At 36.5% G+C, this 19,320-nt stretch overlaps 1 protein-coding gene across 6 annotated transcripts in view; it reads right to left on the bottom strand.

Moving 5' to 3' along the window:
• Positions 1–19,320, bottom strand: part of MED13 (mediator complex subunit 13) — an 80,047-nt gene that overhangs the window by 15,534 nt on the left and 45,193 nt on the right. For 5 of the 6 annotated variants that reach the window (XM_073315788.1, XM_073315794.1, XM_073315791.1 and 2 more), the window contains 11 exons: positions 17,403–17,565; positions 16,953–17,063; positions 15,086–15,769; positions 8,823–9,039; positions 8,191–8,275; positions 7,702–7,823; positions 6,512–6,602; positions 6,083–6,297; positions 5,400–5,596; positions 2,919–3,826; positions 323–490 (listed from right to left, as the gene is read on the bottom strand). In XM_073315788.1, the coding sequence (XP_073171889.1) occupies positions 323–490; positions 2,919–3,826; positions 5,400–5,596; positions 6,083–6,297; positions 6,512–6,602; positions 7,702–7,823; positions 8,191–8,275; positions 8,823–9,039; positions 15,086–15,769; positions 16,953–17,063; positions 17,403–17,565 (2,961 nt within the window). The remainder of the gene's footprint in view (positions 1–322; positions 491–2,918; positions 3,827–5,399; positions 5,597–6,082; positions 6,298–6,511; positions 6,603–7,701; positions 7,824–8,190; positions 8,276–8,822; positions 9,040–15,085; positions 15,770–16,952; positions 17,064–17,402; positions 17,566–19,320) is intronic. The other variant, XM_073315789.1, reaches the window with a different exon arrangement.

The following is a 19,320-nucleotide window of genomic DNA, read 5'->3' as shown; positions in this document are numbered from 1 at the left end:
GAATTACTTTAAATATTCTGGTTTCTTAATGTCAACTGTTCATTCCAGCTCCAATTCCATCACACTTTAAATAATAAACTTCATGTAATCCTTCATTCATAGACATTACAATTAAGTGAATTCACATATAGTGCTATTTTAAAACAATTCCTTGTATATTAGAAAGGTAAATATTTTGTGTGTGTTGTAAAGGAAATAATACCTCTAATCAACTATTCTCACCATTTTAAATGTCTTTTGGTTGAATCACATCTAAACATTCAGGTTTGGTAACCTATACCAAGGACAAATTAACGAATGGGAATCTATACAAGTAGTTTACCATAAGAGCCTCGGCCAGCCATTTTGTGAAACTGCTGCCATGTGAGGGGGCCCTGCACACCCCAAGATCGGACTATTCGCTTTTTCTGAATAGCATCCTGAAGAACTGGCTGGAGTGACAGGAGCATGCGAAGGATATCCTGTGAACACTGCATGCTCACATCCACAACTGAAAGAGAACAAAAGAAACGTCATCACAGCTTAAATAAAGTTATCTAAGAAAAGAATTGCAAAGAGTTTAAAAGGTCCTAAGTTGAGGTGAATTTGGGGGTTTTAAACAAAAAGTCACTTTCTTGAAACATATTCTGTTCATGTAGGCCATACCATATTATCGTCAGGTCTTTCACATAGTTGAGGGATAACTATTAAAATCAGAATAGCAGTTCTGCTATGCTTTGATTTTCCAGTCTGTACAACAGTCTCTTCCTTGAAAACTTCAGCTCTCCATCTTTTATCTTTGTCTAAACTAAAAAACTAAATTACACCTATAACTCAATTGTTAAAGTATTCAAAATATCTTGCATAATGACAGGTTTCAGAGGAACAGCCGTGTTAGTCTGTATTCGCAAAAAGAAAAGGAGTACTTGTGGCACCTTAGAGACTAACCAATTTATTTGAGCATGAGCTTTCGTGAGCTACAGCTCACTTCATCAGATGTTTACCGTGGAAACTGCAGCAGACTTTATATACACAAAGTCTGCTGCAGTTTCCACGGTAAACATCTGATGAAGTGAGCTGTAGCTCACGAAAGCTCATGCTCAAATAAATTGGTTAGTCTCTAAGGTGCCACAAGTACTCCTTTTCTTTTTTCAAAATATCTGTACTTCTCCCTCCACACAGATGTTTCGAGGGAATGCCAACCATTACTGCTTTCACAAAGTCTTGGGGAAAATCTTGTAAACAGTATTCATTATTTAGCCAAATTTGTCAAACGTATTAGCTGTCTGTGACATTCTAATAAGCATAAATTTGAGAGTTAAAAAAAACCCCTAAAGCTTTTAAGATGAGGGTTAGAATTTTGTAGCCTCCTTCTAGTGAAGCATTTCACCCCCTCCCCCTTTATAAATATTTCCCAAGAGAACATAAGCCTCAGTATTACTATGTGCCTCAAAAATATTTTGATTTGTCTACATGAAAGCTTCCCAAACTTGAACCACCAGTGATCCCACAGCACTTGCTGGTGGTTTGTAGAAAGTTGGCTGTCCTCCTCCTTGCTAGCTACTTTAAACTGAATTTAATATTGCCAGAATACCACTTTTCTATGTGAAAAATGGCTGTAGTCACCACAAAGACGTTATAAGATCATTAATGGAAAGAGAGGTGGGTCTGAGATTATGAATGTGAGGAGAGGTGAGACAGTGGATGAACATGATATCTACTCTTGGAAAAAGCTTCATGATCTATTATATAAAAGCTGCATTATGTTTTAAGAAAATGTGTATTTCACAACAGACACTAAGTTTGTTACTGAATTTTCAAAATTATTAGTGTTAAGTAAAGTAGGCAGCAGAAATGATAGCAGCACCACATATCAACAGTTTTGCTACTGATCAATGGCAGCATGCAGATTAAGATGTGTGAATGGGTTGAAACAAAACCAAGCTTCCATTAAGAATAATTTCTGTAGGAAGGGTCATGAGTAGAAAGCAATGTATCTTGATCTCTAGCATACGCAAGTTATTCAAAATTCAGGCTGCACAAAAAGCAAAACAAAAATATCTGTGCATAGGGAAACAGAGTATAGGACTTAAGTGTTCAAAATAGGCAGAAATGTGATAGTGACCTCTAAGTATAAGCAGATCTCAAATTTCTTTGATTATCAATCATGCCACTAGGCATGAATGAAAAAAGATGCAAAATAAAAAAAGGTTAGATTTTTTACCACTGCAGATAGAAGTGAACATTCTTTTTAGAGAGCAAACGTTTGATTCTTTACAGATGCCAATTAATTTTTGCAAATCCAAATTCTCCTACAATACTTTAACTTCAGAAGCTTCTCACCTCCCTCTTCTCCACCTTCAAAAGTGAAATTAAGATACATATTCCCTTGTTATTTCTATTTATGTAGCCTTTCATTCAATTTCTACAGAAATTAATAGAATGCACAGAATCTGTAAAGTATCCATCGTATGTATCCCACATGTACCCAAAAAAAAAAAAAGACTTCAAATTCCAGTGAATCACAGTCCCTGCTTGGAATGTGAAGTAATACTATAAACAACTGCTCAGTATCACCTAGGTTTCCTAAGATTCTGCTCAGTGCTTCATAGGTAAGTTCCCAGAATACCAAATAAAAGACTACACTATATAAAATGCCTATACTATGGACATCCAGACTATGGGCTTGCGCAACATTTCAAATCCATACGGCAGGTATATGGCTCTTTAAAGCTGGGCAAAGAAAACCTAGTTAATATACTGATTTAGTACCTAAAAGGCCAGAGGCTAGGAACAGAGCAGCAATGGAAATTCACTCAAGTGTATACGTAATGGGAATAAGTCAATTGGCAATCTTAACTCCCCCTACTCTTCGTGCTATCAGATGCTTAGAAGCAAGACAAGAAACAGATTTGCAGAGAAAAAGCAAGTATATTTACCATTTCTTTTTGACCAATGATGCAAGCAAGTACTTTTCACAAGTGCTTCATCAACTTTTCCTCCTGACATATTGTCCATGAACTGGCGCCCATGTTCTAACGCTAGGTAGCAGTCATTGCAACAATCCATTTCTTCTACACGTACCAGATTGTTAACTGCACCAAATTTGGGTATAGGATCTTGATCTGCTGCTCCAAATGGTGAAAACAAGTTGGTGCACTGATCTTGCAGCAACAGTATTAACTCATCAGGGAATTTCTCTGGTTCTTTCAGGCCTCGCTCAACAGAAGTAGCTCTAAGAGCTTCAAAACGTTTCTCTGCTTCTTTGCCACACTCTGTATTTCGCCCAAGGATATCCAATTCATCTTCAAGAAACAATCCAGAGTTGTTGCCAAACTTTCTATTCATGACAGCACTGAAGCCACAGGTACACCTATATTGAGCCTCTTGTGTTGGATCTGGAATGTAAACTCCAACATCAGCACCTTTGATGTTCATGTTGCAGACACAGATGCAGCAGCTATCAAAGTTACAGTCTTTGAACAGATTCATTACGGACTCTGAAAGGATGAGATTCACATAGAGACTGTGCGCCTCAGGGATGGATGGTACAGTTGCAGGTTCAACTGAATTTAGTGGTCTACATGTTGATGGTGTGGACGCTGGTGAATACAAATCAGAATTTTCATATTTGACTGAACCTTGAGCACTGGCAGGTCCACCAGCTCCACGAGGGGTACGAGGTGTCCTTGGTGTTCTAGGAGTTGGGAACCGAGGAGTGGAAGGAGATGGGAGAATTCCTGCTCCACTATTGCTGGGAGGTGCACTACTGGGCGGCATCCCAAATGGAGTATGAGTTTGTGGCGTGTAGGCAGGGCCATACTCTTGATCCATAGTGCTTCCATCACTAAGAAAAGCAATAAGGAAAATATTTTTAAATGGAGTATGTTTTTGAAACACAAGAATATCAAATTTTAAGTAAGCACTTTTCAGATTCACATTTCAAAAAAAAAAAAAAGGTAGTAAATATTAGCGCAAAAATTGCGATCAAAATAAAAAAGTTTGGGCCAATTTGTTCTAAATGACTATGCAGAACTGTTCTATATATTGACAGGAGTGCTAAAAACCCAAATAATAAAAAAAGCATCTGGAAAAGAATTCCGATTATAGCCAATATTTTTATATACATACGCAGTGTGAAGTGCACCTTTTCCTTTTCACACTTTGTTAATATTAAAAAATATGGTGACATGTATCCATAAGAAAATACACTGGCTTTACCAGCAGCAAACTCTGCTGGATCAGTGAGGGAAGTATCACCTGGAAATCTTTCAAATTTTCTTTCCCAGTCAGCGAAATGTCTCCAAAGACTTATCAGGCTAATGAGACCTGAAAACATTGCTTCTACACAGATCTGACCCAAATAGAAGGAGCCCGTTGCACTCATGCTGTGGTTTAAATTATAGTTTGTGAACCAACAACCACCTTTTAAACAGCCCATGTTTCCTAATCCACCTGCAGAAGGTGCACATGCAGAGGAGCAGGGCAGAATAAATATTCCTCAAGGAGGAGAGAAATAAAACATGGTTTTCTGAACGACCAGTCAGTACTGAACGCACTTTATAGGGATGCTCATTTCAATACAACTACTGCTAGTAAGGGTATGGCTACCCTACAATTAGACACTCATGGCTCACCATGCCAGCTGATTGGGCTCACTGAGCTCGGACTAAGGGGCTGTTTAATTGCGGTGTAGATGTTCAGACTTGGGCTGCAACCTGAGCCCGGGGACACTCCCAATGTGCAGGGTCCCAGAGCTTGGGCTGTAGCCTGAATGTCTATGCCGCAAAAATCAGCCCTTAGCCTGAGCCCAGGTCAGCTAGCACGGGCCAACTGAGAGTTTTTAATTGCAGTGTAGACATACCCTCCATCACAAGATGTCACATCAGGCACTGGTTTCTAATTGTAAAGGACAAGGAAATGAACATGGGAAGGGAAAGTTTTAAAATACACAAATGTCCTGCTCAACACTAGAAAAGCTTATACTGATTAAGAATTGAATTCTTGTAAACAGCAAGAAAAGCACCTGCTAAACCCTTGTAGTAACTATACCACCACCAAAAGAACATGGAGTCCCAGGCTGGTATTTAAGTCAATTGTTGCAATTAGATGAATACCATCAGGTTTCCCTAAGAAACTCTTAAATGAGACATGAATAAAATTTACATAGTTAAGTAAAGTAGCTATTTTAAAAGAGGAAATTTCTCTATTTAGATAAACTAAAGAAACTTGTGATTAAAAACTGTATCAGTAATTTAAAGACTCTTTAAATGTTTTTCACTATACTTTCGAAATGGAAAAGCTATTCATTACATTAAAAGATATTCTAGAATGTGGATAATTTTCAGTTATACAACTGTAAAAAAAAAAAAAAAAACACAATGAAAACCTATTTATCGTTCACTGGCACAAAAGCATACCCCTCTTTGATGAACGGCATGGTGGGTCCCGGAGGAAGTAACTCCAGTTTTCCAACAGTCCAACTCTGACGGTAAATGCAGTCCTCTGGCAGCTTGATAGGAGGGAGACACTGGCTGGGGAGAGTCTTTAGTGGGGCAAACATGGAACACCCCACAAAAGCCTGACTATTCTCAGGCTTATAGACATAGGAATAATCCTAGAAATTAAATTAAAAAAAAAACAAAAACACTAACCAGTAAATATAGTAGATTATATAAATCCGGCAACAAAAATGCTACTAAGACTAAAGAAATCAATTAAAAACTTGTTACTAATTTGATTAATATTCTTCTGCACTTAGTCCATGCAATTTACATTTCTACACTTAAAAGTAAGCACAACATTGGTATTACAACTGATTACATGCTGAGATATACACAAAGACCAGGGCCTGTAATTTTAATATATTTCTTTAGTTTACTTGTGACTAACCAAAAGAACAGCTCAGTGTAATTCAGTATATTTCAGAAGCGAAATAATGGGTTTCACTTAACAAGACACTTCATCCACTTCTTGTCATGTAATAAATAATTAGTAATACAGGAAATATGGTGAGCTTACTTCCTATTAAAAATTCTAGAAATATTCAATTTATTTCTTGAATTTGGAAAAGGTATTTATCAAAGTTATGAACATTGCTTACCTTGATTTCAGAAGGTTTTGGACTGCAGAATCCCTCATCTACTTCAATTCTGAACTGAATGCCTACACTAGAGCTATTCCCTTCAAGTATAGTTCCTCCAAGTGTAGCATCCATATTGCCATATTCCTTATTGTTCATATTCATTGGTGAAAACCCCATAATATGTTGTTCCAATGATGGTGGTGTTGGATACATTTTATGAAGATCTGCAGTACCTGTTTCAGATTAAAAATATACTTCAGAGGTTACTCCAGGAACACATTTGTTTATTATATATTTCTTTCCTTTTCATTTGTCTTACACAAATTTCAAAATTAAAATTTGCAACTGTACACAAAAGATAATTTAAAGGTGACATTTCTGATATTAGTAAATTAATTAAGGGAGAAAACAGAAAGGGGAAAAAACAAAACAAAAACAAAACCTTACTTATGCATGACAATGGGTCCAAATTTCCTGCTTTTGACTCTTTGCAGTTGGATTTGTCATCTGAGCCATTCACTGTCCTTTTAGATCCAGGCTATAGGAGAAAAAAAAAAGTTTAAATTCCCATTTGAAATGTTTATTCACAGCATTATAATACCTCAACCTTGAAAAATAAAAAGTATAAATTTCCCCCCTTATTAAATGCCTACTGTTTAAACTTAAATCTTACTTAAGGAATCATAGTCTAGTATTTCATTTGTTAAAAGAACATGAGCACTGACCCAATAGTAAGAGGCAAGCACTTACAAGAATATGCACTATATTTCCTTATCTTTGCCAAGAAAATAAATGAAAAAAGTGCCAGTTAAATATAAAACAAAATAAACCTCACAGGACTATACTGAAAACCTTGTTTGAGAAGGGATAAATTTAACCAGCTGCTTACATCTTTATGCTCCTTATACTATAAGTAATAGCCAATTGCACTTTTCATTATGAACCTTTATTTTCAAGAGATTATCTCAAACTTATCCATGTTCTCAGACAAGCAACATTTTTCCCCTCCCCACAAAAATGTTAAAAAGCACTCTCCAGTTTAAGATAAAGCTTGTACTAGTTTCAGTTGCTTTTAAGAGGTTACTGAGATCTAGTCTACACAAAGACTTTGTACTAGTACATGTCAAATAGGCGTGTGATTTTATATAAAATTTAAGTTCCACCTGAGACTGCAATAAAATTATTCCAAGATATTAACAGCTACGCTGAAATGATTTGATAGAAGAAAGCCCACTTCAAAATTTCCCAAATTTTTCACGGTTTTAAATATTAAAAAAGGTATATTAGTGGGTATGTTGGCTAAACAAGTAGTCTAGGCTGTAATAAGAATACAGCAGTGGTAATAATTATAATGTCATAGGTTTAGCTCTATGTCAAAGGCAAGTACATTCTCTTTGCCCAGTAAGGATGCAAAAGTGAAAAGGTCAGTCAAAAGTCTTATTATGTATTATACTTTTATATTATATAATAGATTTATTAGATTATCAGAAGTTATACATTATATACCAGTCAGTCACCAGGGGAAAATGTATTTTAAAAGCACATAAAATATATATTTTTCTTCCGGCACAAAACGTACACGTTTGAACAATTTTTATCTAGCAGCTGCTTTTACTTTTGCAAACCAAACCACTTACTGTTAGTTCATCTTCGTCAGAGTTGAAGAGATTGTCAAGGTCAGTATAAGAGACTACCAAGTCTGTTTCATGAAACAGGCTAGTTGATGCAGTGCGAGCGTGAGCAGCAATACGTTGTGCATCTATAAAGAATATGAACATTTTAGGCTCACCTTAGCATTGTAGATACGATATATTTATTTAAACTGGGATTTCTTTCTTTTTAAAACTATTCAACTGGAGAAATCCAGATGCTATCAGTTCTTACTGAACTAGCATATGCATAAAGTGCGACCCCTTCACTTTTCACTAACTTACTTTAAAACTTTATATCCAACGTATTTTTGCAAGGTTCAGTAGTGAAAGTTACCTTACTAAGTAGCTTCTGAATTCTGAAAAGATATAACTACACTTTGAAAGTTGCATGAGATGTTACTAAAAACTTCTCTGCATTCTGTTATCCATTCCGTAAGTCATTAATATATTGCATTTTGAAACAAACATCTTTACCTTGCTTGACAGAAGGACTAAACAGTGACATAGCATCTTCTCCTTCATGGGATAAAACCGTAACATTAGCGGTCCCATCTTCAGCCTGAAAAAAGCAGCACAGGTGATATATGGAAGAAGACTATCTATATTATTGTATGTTTCTTGAAACAAAAGCTCACTGTAAGGATTATTGTTTTGGTTTTGATATTTACACGGCAAGGATCTGTAAACATGTTAAAACTTCCTAAATAGTTCTTTTTAAACCTAATGCACATGAAGTACTGAAAATATTATAAAAGTACCAATACTACATAATATAGTTCTATCTTCTTGCATAATTAAAATAACAAACAAACACCCAAAAGACATAGGACAGACACCAATCCAGTTAATAAACTATTATAGTATTATAATGTGTTCAGGTAAGTAAGCAGTCCAAAAAACTTACAATTCAGGGTTTTTTCTGTACTGTATACTTTTACTGATCATTTCTGCTTGAATGCAAGCATTTTTAATGACGATTTGCTAGAGAAAAATTCTTTACGTAGTACCACCTATGCTGAGCATAGTTTCAGTACCATTTCGTTATTAAAATTAAGGCAATTTGTTTCCATCCAATTATTGATTTATGCCATCATTCCTTTACTCACCTTGTGTTTTCTCCCAGCTTCTCTTTCACTGTTTTGCCTATCCTTTTTGTTATCAGGAAAAAGGAATTCCACATCACCATCAACAAATGCATAAGGATCAATTTCAGGTTCTTGGTCAGCTTCAGACACTACTGCTACTAGGTATTGGTTTTTACTCTGATATTGCTGCACCAGTTCATCTGAAACCTTTAAAGGCTTCCTACACTGCACCATTAATCTGCAAAGAAGAAAAAAATACAATTACAAAGCGGCATCAACCATCTATTGCCTAGGTTAAAGTATGAAATATCATCTGCTATTACACAATTCCAAAGAACTTTTTAGCTAACACGGATTCTCTTAAAAGTTTTCTGGGAGAAGGGTTAAGCGATCACTTGCACAACTTAAAGTCTTTTTATGTGCAGGTCATTCATAGTACCACAGAAGCGTAATGTATTCATAGTCCTTTCCAGAAACCTTAACCCAGACAAAAATGAGAGATGGTTCAAAAAGTCTCACAGCAGATTAAATGTTTGCCATTTCTTGAACAAGTACAAAATTACCAAACCAACGACAGCAGTATGTGCTGAACTGCAGTGTACTAACAATGACCAAGTTGAAATCATCAGAGTAATTGACTAAATTGGTTTAGCAAAATTCTATGTTTTTACTAGAGTCTAAGTTCCTGTGCATTTCACTCAAATCACACAGAGAATTGGGAATTTAAACTTTCTTCAGGACATGGGTGGATCTAAAGAGTAACACATGCAATTACAGTATGCAAACAGTCACAGATGGCTAGTCTTTGCTTGTTTTATGAAGACATTTCAGTATTCAAAAAAGTGAAGACTCTTACAGCATGCATGCGCCTCTGGGTTAATAATCTAAATAATAATGGAGCTTACAAAGCATGTAGATAACGCATCTAAGTTTGTGATAGGAGTAGCTCAGTAAACATTCAAATGTTCAACATTCTATTGCGTTTAAACACAGTAGTGACATTATCAGCAATTTTTTTGCTGGCACAACAAACAGTTACACCTATGAAACTGATATTCCTGAAGACAGAGAGTAAATAAGCCTAACCTTAGAAATTGAAATTCATGAGCACAGAAAATGTCCATCTTGAACTTAAGAAAAAAGTAGGAAACAAACAAATCTATGGTATGGTTATATACACACATCCCCCTCTTTGCACCATCTACCCCAAAATAGGTGACAAACTTAATCTGGCAGCCATTGACCAAAGACGGGAGAGGATGTAAGCAAAATACAACCTTCAAACAGCAAGAAAGTACCAACAACATCAGTACCGTAGCTGTATGATGTCTGCACCAAACTCAGATACCTGTACCTTCTCTGCTTGAAAGCTGTTTCTTCTCCAAAACCCGATATAACAGCCAGTGAGAAAAGTGGGTGCATCTTCAACAATAGGTTTGTATAAACCTCTATTGTGTCCCAGATGCACCAAGATCACGGAGATATGCCTTGTTGCTGAATTCATTCACTCCATAAGCTCAAATGGTACATGAGCTGACAAGGATACTTATGGTACATAAGTTTCAGAGCAAAATCACAGCCCTGTCTATATATAAAAAAAAAAAAAAAAAAAAATCTTCAGCGGACTTCTATTCTTCCCATTTTTCAGTCAATGCTATCCCATAAGAGAAGCCAAAGAGACCCCACAACTACCACTGCTTGTTTTGATAGACTAGGTTAAGAGTAATTGGAATGTGGAATAGGATACATTTGTGAGACACCACAAAGAGGCCTACAGAAATGAGTAAAGGATAGCAAAAGCCATTTCAGAAATTACATTTATTTAAGGGAGGAACTACCTCAACCTCCACACCTGATGACACACTGATGCTTTCAGGCTTCCCTCAGAACCTTAAACATCTTCTCAGCATAAGACAAACAGTAGATTGGATGCAAAAGCATAATTTAACAATTTTGTTTCAATCAAGACCACTTTGAAATGGAGCGCACTCCAAGAAAATAACCTGACTCTCAATCCCATAACCCTGGCATTATTTAGAATAGTTTCTGTGCAGTATCTTACAGCTAACAGGGACTTCAACCCATCCTTCTCAGGCAATGACGACATGCTTGATCAGATCTTGTATCTCCAGGATTATCCCCAGGCAGGCAATGAACTTGCTGTGACTGTATGTCAGAGACAGCTGGCATTTACATTTGGAGCAACACTTGATACAGCTGGAGTGCTTTTCCCTTTTCTAACATCCTATATAAACTAACACAACAAAAAGACTTGGAAAACTAACTTGTTAGAAACAAGCAATTTGAGTAACAAGACAAACAGCGAGAAGAAAGTATTTGCTTTCTTTTTTAATTATCCAAAGGAAAAAAATATATATAGTAGCAAGCTATTCTGGAATAATTATAGTAAATAAATTGTTAAACTAAACTAGAGGCTATAAAAAAGGAAAGATGAAACTTCTCACTCCGACAAGAGTAAACCTTGAATTAGAATACATATTCCTTTCCTGTCTGGAAGGGTGGAAGAAACTGACAATGTAATGCTGCACCCCAACCCCACCACACCTTGAAATAATTACCAGACACCTGCTAGCTGGAAAACTAAAACTGTTACCCAAAGGCCAATATAAAAGATAGAGAGAAGAAATGCTCCAGTACCTCTGCTGCTGCTCTCAGCATTCCAAAACAGCAAGAGAGGGAAATAGTTATGATAGTGGTCAGTTTGACTATTACACAAAGGGTTCTGAATGGCCAGTGAAACTGACAGTCTTATTAGTTTCACTCTGTTGATGCTAGAAAGCTAAAAGCAGCAGAGTTAAACTGACTATTTACAATCTCCACAAAGAACACTGCAATTGTTTGCATACAGTTCACAGTTGGAAGGTTTTCTTTTCAACTATATGGGCTACAATTTGAAAATATATATATACACACCTAAATAAAAGCTTAAATCTTGCTGACATGGATGGATCAGGCACCTTCTTTCACCAGGAGAAGCTCCCTACAAAGTGGTGAGTAAGTTTTCAAGCCCTGCATATATATATATATTTTACTTGTGGTTTACAGCTGCTGCCTTGACAGAGAAGAATATGGTTCATACTGGAAAAATACACAATCAACAGGACTGTTCCTCAAACACATTTCTCTACTGTGAAAGTCATCAATACTTTTTAGAGTCAGTTTCTGCTGCTACATGAACTTGTAGCTAGAGTTTACAGGAAGGAAACATTTCTCTTTCTGCAGCATTCTTATACCAATCTAGGAGTGTTTCTGAAAGATGCAGGTCCATAAAAGAAAAACTGGCATAAGAGTAGGTAAATATATCCAAAGGACTAGTTTAATATATAAAAAGGAGAGATGCTATTACTTTGACTCAATCAAATTAACTTTAAAACTAAAAGCTATTGCCTCTAACTCATTCCATAATTTATCAAAACTACAGAGGTCTTAAAAAAAAAAAAAGCAGGAGAAAGGTTTCTCTTTTGGCTGATTAAGTGAGCTGCAGAGTGAGACTCAAATTAACATTTTGGGCAAAATGATATAAATCTCACTACAGCTAAGCGTCTAAACCAATTTCTATTTATAAAATCTGAAAGAATCTGAACCCTTTTATCTATGTGGAATGGAACACAGTGTTTCTTAAAAAATCCACATAGCTCAAGCTTTCTTATGATGCTAAAATACTACAAGGAGGTAACTCATGGTGGCTTGAGGATCATTTCTACTGAGGGCTGAAAAACCAGTTTCCAAAAGAAACCTAGATTGAGTCTTATCCAAATAAGTTTGTCTGCCCTGAAGAAAGATTTAAAAGTAAGCATTTCCATGAGATTTGAGGGCTATCTATTAGCACCAACAACAGACACCTCAATAGTTGGTTTTCTTTGACTGATAACCTCAATCTCTTTATTAAGGCACTTCTGCAAGACACAAAAGAAGTGTCACATTGACTATAAAGCACTGATTGGAGCACTGCAACAGTGATAACTACAGTCCCTTGACCTCAACAACCATGCCAACAAGCAGATTCCAGATATTTTACAGTCGTTGTAACCCCTCTTAAAAACTGATGTCTTCCAGGCAGCATGACTGACTCCTCCACTGCTCCCAGTAATAATACCTACTATGTACTTCCTAAAGGTCACTCAGATCAATTGCTTTTTCTCACCACAGCTTCTGAAGCACTTGAAACAAAGGTAAAACAGACTATACAAAGCTTCTAAAGTTTAACAGAATGAATCCAATCACAATTATCTTGTATGAACCTACAGATGTCTTCTTTATTTTATACATAAAGATGACTCAATATGGGGGGGAGGGAGGGGGAAATCAGTCTCTGGCTCATGCTTTTTCTTTGAAAATGGAATCAAATGTCCTCAGAAAAAAAATTCCCAGTTTCTAAAGACTATACATACTAAGCAAGTCCAATCAGAAACAGAGCTGATCTGCCAAGTTGAACTGTTGTTAAAATCTTCCAGATATTTCCCTGTCCAGTACAAGAGTTTCCATTGCTGGCTTCTTGCTCTATATCCCTTCAACATGTAATACGTGCTAATACAGCTATGTTGCTACCTGAGACCAATATTTTTAGCCCCCAAAAATCGTCCAGCATTTTAGATAAAACACTAGTTTAATTTTAAGGTAACAGCATGGAGCAAAAGCATTCTTCAGCATGCTCCTCAGACCTAGTCTTTCTAATTATACAAACAGTGGTACCAGCCTGGATCTCCACCTAGAAAGGACTATCAAAGCAGCCCTACTTGCAAGATAACTGACTGTAGAATTCTAGCTTACAGACAGATCTAACTATCAAGGACATGTTTTCCTCTTCTGTGCCAGGTTCTTCTGATCACAGGGGAAGAAGCAGAAGAACACAGAAGGGTAGAAAGTCTCTACTTGGAGCCCATTATGAAAAAAGAAGCAACGCTGGAACACAGGCTGGAGTTGCTCTGAAAATATTCCTGCACACATTTATATGGAAAATTATTTGAGCTTTTTGAAGAGTCAAACAAGATGGAGAATTAAATAGGTATTCAAAGGAACATACATTACAGCATACAAAAGCTAGTCAGATATATGGACAAACATATACTGTTTCTATTTATTCATCTATTAAAACTGGAACTACAAGCACCTTCCCACACCTACAAGATTCTCTGGGTCTGAGACCTTCTACAATGCATATGGGGTGGGGGGAAGGGGGGTGAATGGGACTTAGAGTGGACCTCAACCAGAGACCTGAAGAAACCATGACCAAGGGACAGAACTCTTCTCCTGTGTTCACTTAGAAGCAGCAGATGCCTTTTTGTTTAACAGGCTAACTTTTACTAATGTGCCTTCAAGTGGCCTGGATCACACAAAGCGAAACTCAACAATGTCAAAAAGTCAGAACTATAAAAACAATCAAACCAGTTTTTAAGGAGAATTTGACCAAACAGGAAAGTCAAGTTGCAGTTCAGCCTAGCCTCTTAAATCATGAAATATTAAATTAAGATTTGAAAGTTGTTAAACTCGAGTCTGACAGAAAGATACCAATCCTTCTACTGGACAACTAGAGATCTGTTGTGTGTGTCCACTGAGTGGGAAGGGGTAAATACACTTTACGGTCCCAAACAGGCACAAGTCAGCTGCAAAAGAGAGATGAATGATGGAAACATGAACAGTACCTTGACTGTGCTCTTCAATTCCTCCTCATTTAAGCTGTGAGTTAGCAAGGTCCTTACCCATGTGCCTAACCTTAGGCAAGCAAGTAGTTGTATTAAAGTCAATGGGACTACCCACACTCATATGTTTAAAGTTAGCTGTGACTTTAAGGCCACTATATCTTGGGCCCCATGTCAGCAGACAAACTTACAGTACCAATTCTGTTTCATGACATATTTCCACATGGTAAAAAGTTCTTGACTTTTGATAACAAATAAATACCTATGATTCAATGAACAAAGCCAACCTTTCTTTTTGGAGATTCAGCTCTGTGATTAAGAATCTCACAAAATTATAACAATGCACTTTTAATGCTTTTTCTCTAAGGACTCCAACATTTTCCAAACTCACACAAATGAATGCTGAGTCTATTGTATGAATGGAGTTCCTAAAGGGTTACTGTGGAACTCAAATGTCCTTTCATAAAAATCATTGACATTTTGAATGAGATTGCAGTTCAAATACCACATACTGTATTAAAGTAATGACATACTAGTCTGCTAAAAAAAAAAAAAAAAGAGAGAGTCTCAGTTCGGCTATTTTATAGTGAGTTACATTATTGAGTGCTTTAAAAAAGTACCTACTCTGTAACTGACGTTATGTTGTCCTGTCCAGTTGGTCCTACCGGATCATCTCTGAATTTATCACTTGGAAGTTGTGGTGGTAAGAATTCCACATCCTTTTTCTTTGGAACTTTGTAAAACTTCCAAGTGGTGTTAGCATCATCTTCCTCCAAATTCATTGCAGTACCAACATATATTGTAGGTTCTATAACTTCTGGGAATTGAGGTGGGAAAGGCTGAGACAAGGGGTCTATCCTGTCTTCCATTGTTTTTGTGGGAACCAAGGGATCTGGTGTTGGCATCTGATAGAAATGCTGGCTCTGAGGAGTAGAAGGAGTTTTAGTTACCCCTTCATCTACTACATCACATGGGTGAGGACTAAGTGGTGGTGGTTGAGGTGAATTTGCCATTTCAGTGCCATGCATCTGAGGAGTCTTTGCTACATCATTAGTTCTGATATTTGAAAATCTCACTTGACTGTCTGGTGCTGTGATCACAAGCCTCTGACTTGCTGAATCTGCCTCCATGGCAACATCGTCACTAATAGATGCACGATGGTGAAAAGGCGTCAAAGGGCGTTTTTGTGGCTTATCCCCCTTCTCTTGCTTCTCATTTGTCTTGTGCTTCGGAGCTGCTTGTTGTTGTTGGCCTACAGGTGGTGCCTGCCCCTGCTGACCCGAACTTCTCGGTTTAAGATTTTTGTGCCTGGGAAACAAATTGAGAATAACATTTCAATGAATCCCTGAAGTATATCTACACTTGTACTTCATTTTATATGAATCAGATTTTTCTTTAAAAATAAACATGTTAATTAGAATTTTTCAAAATATTCTAGAAGGTATTAAATAGTGAAGCAGAAAAAATATGGTTGCCTAGTTTTAAGTGCGACACACAAGTTGGGTGAGGTAATATCTTTTATTGGACCAACTTCTGTGGGTGAAAGAGACAAGCTTTTGAACTACACAGAGCTCTTCAGGTCTGGGAAATACAATTATGAAAATCCACGTAATCCACTTTTAAATTCACACTTTTAGTTAATTCAGATTAACTTTCCTTTGTGCCTGTGCAGAAAAGCTCTTAAATTCCATCATTAAATCACAGCCACATAACATTTGATATTCTATGTGGTGTAACAAAAAACAAAACAAAAAAGTCTAAAAGCCCAAAAGCCCCAACCTAGGCTACCATTGGGATTAATGGTACTTCAATTAAATTTGAAACACAACTGTTAGTGTGTTCTCGGAAACCTTCTTCCCCACCCCTCCTTTTCAAAGCAAAAACTATAATAGAAATCTGGAAATTAGAACACAAGGTTTCTCCAGTGGTCTCTAGTTATTGTGGGAAGTTGACTGGAGGTAAGTGCTGCTTAATGCTGTTAATTGGCCATAACAGGGGTTTCAAATCCACCCACCCCTCTGGAGAATGCAGAAACTGTGCCACCAAAGGGAAAAGTATCTCCTTCCCAAATCCTCAAGGCCCCACACCAGCTCTTTTTCTGGCTTTTTCTTCCTATGCCTGCCAACACCACATTGCACTAGCTAAAGAATACTAAAGACTAGGAGGGAGCATATTGCCTCTGTAGTCCTAGGCCTTACGTGCCCTCAGGATTCCACACCTGAATCCAGAAATCTACATTTAGCTGCCATTAGATCACTGTGCTAATCCATGCAAAGAAAGAAAAATCCACTTGTTAGTCTAATTGTAGGTGTGAGCCCTTCACCAAGAGTCTATAATGGAGTTCAGGACTCAGGATACACAACTTAAATCATCATGTAGGTCCCCCACAGTACAGACAGTTATGGTTTAGTATTCCCAAATCCGTCTTTAAAACCCTTCCTGCATACTTCACTTTGTCTACGTTATTGGACAAGTCTACTGGGTACTGTACCTTGAGCAATTGCAATTTGTCCTCTGTGTGGCTTCAACAAAATCCCAGGATGCTACTTTGTCAGCTGCCTCTTCAACACATAAGCCATTTGATGTAGCAGAATACTTTCTCCTATGATTCAATATTGGGGAGTTACTGTTAACTAGAATGTATGTTACCTCTTAACATTTAGCAGAGGGTAAAAACTAATAGATACAAGAGTCAGGAAAGATGATAAACATTATACTGAAGAAATAAGCAATGTGAACTAGCATTCGCAGTAAGTTACTTTTTTAAAGTGTTTCAAAGGTAAAACACGCTTTGCTGATGAACAGCAGGTTTTAGCAGCCTTGCTTCAAACCATTTTGTGCAGCAAGAAGCTGGACAGTATTTATATATCAATAAATTTATATATAAAGGCATAATATTTAATATACAGCTTTAATTTCAGTTTCAGAAAGGAGTACATACTTGTTCTGTGCTCTGTTCATATTGCATTCTTGCCAAACTCGATCCACCACCTGATTGGCTAGTTTTCTAGGGATTTTGCCACCATGGTGGCTAGTACTGTCAGAGCTAAATCCATCAGAAACCGAACAAAATTTCACCCACTTCTGGGCTGACTGAGCATCAACTGAAAAGAGAAAAGCAGCATAAAAATTAAAAAAAAAAAAAAAAAAGAAAGAAAGAAAAAAAGATTTTAGCCAACCAGACAACATGACTATAGAGGTCCATACAACTCAAAAACTGTTCCAGCCAATAGGCAAAACAAAATATCATCCTTTGAGGGATGTATTTTGTTACATATTTTAAAATTAGGAATAAAAAACGTAGAAAAAACTGTAGGTATACATGGTATACAGTGAGATAGTGTCCTATCACACGGAAGAACAGTATACAAATTTAAATTGAAGTGAGTTCCTATGCCACCTCAATTTCTTTAGAAGCTACATTGAGTGTTTAATAGAATCTTACTCCTGCAATAGGAACATATTGAGCCTATCCAAGAACAAATGTATTTTGCATTTTGTGATCATATTAAATAATCCCTGCTGTTTTCCCTCTTTCATGCATTACCACAAGTTGAATGACCTTCTCTCTCCCCACCCCCTCACCCCGAACGAGGTGTATTACTCTGCAGCCTCTGGTCAATATTTTTCTTCATGAGCCAAATTTGAAAAGAAAAAAAGAAGAAAAAGGACTCCCTCCCCCAACAGAAAATATATCCCTATGAATACTGCACCTCTTTTCTCAAGGAACAAGTTTAAATACACATTTCAAACTAAAAGCAGCACCAACAGGAATTCTTAAGTATATATTTGTGCGTAATTTGTGTGTGCGCGCGCTTTATATAGATATAAAAAACACCCACAAACATGTAAACTGTATAAAATAATTCTTAATCCTTCAACCACATACAGTTTGATCGTGAAAAGCTGATTTACAGTTTGATCCAAAGGCCACTGAAGTCAACAGGAATCTTTACGGTAACTTCAGTTGGTTTAAGATCCGTCCCTTAACATGGTCTTCTGCAATTCCTACTATATTTTGATATTCCCCAATTATCTAACATGTTATTCATTGGGGGTACACAGATGCATAATTAAATGCAACCATTTTGAGGGATATAAATTCCAAAGGAAGAAGACTTATGTAGAATGGCACAAAGGGCATATCAGAGGTTTTTTAAAAAATTAATGAAAATTTAACATATACACTATATGACAGACATGAAACACCCCCTTGGTTGAGATATTTAAAACTAGATAGACAAGGCAGCAAGAGAGTATTATACATATAGACAATCCTAATTGGCAGGAAATTGATGATCAATCCAAAATTATTTAAAATCGCCCATTTGAGTCAGCAAGTAGGAAAATTTTATTACAATAATTAACTAAGAAATACAAATCTGAAATAAGGTTAAAATTATTTTCCTAAATAATGGTTCATTCTCTTTGGTTGGTATAACCACTACAAAATGTTAATTTCCAAAAAGAAAAAAAAATAAATATACTTTACATTAAAATTTAGTACTTTTCGCTAACCAGGAGGATATACTATTATACACATTTATTTAAGCAATGTTTAAGAACTTCACATTTAATTTTTAATGTTAGAAAATAATACCTTCTGTATTTACTAAATGATATTTTTACTTGTGATTTGTCTCGTGCTGCATTTGGATGAAAATTGGAATTAGATTAAAAATGCACAAACACACCAATATTTTATTAATTAAATACCTTAGATGTGCTGGATATGAAAGTATCAAAAACTTTACTCATGTTTTGTATTTCAAACTGATTTATTGAAACAAGAATCATTAGCTAGAGTTAGTAAATTGACAGATTATAAATCTGGCCCATGACAATCCAAAACAAAGGTA

Source organism: Lepidochelys kempii, chromosome 17 (genome assembly GCF_965140265.1).
Source record: "Lepidochelys kempii isolate rLepKem1 chromosome 17, rLepKem1.hap2, whole genome shotgun sequence".
NCBI classification, from domain to species: domain Eukaryota; kingdom Metazoa; phylum Chordata; order Testudines; family Cheloniidae; genus Lepidochelys; species Lepidochelys kempii.
Note: the sequence above shows the minus strand (reverse complement) of the source record. Positions and strands in the feature narration are given on the sequence as shown.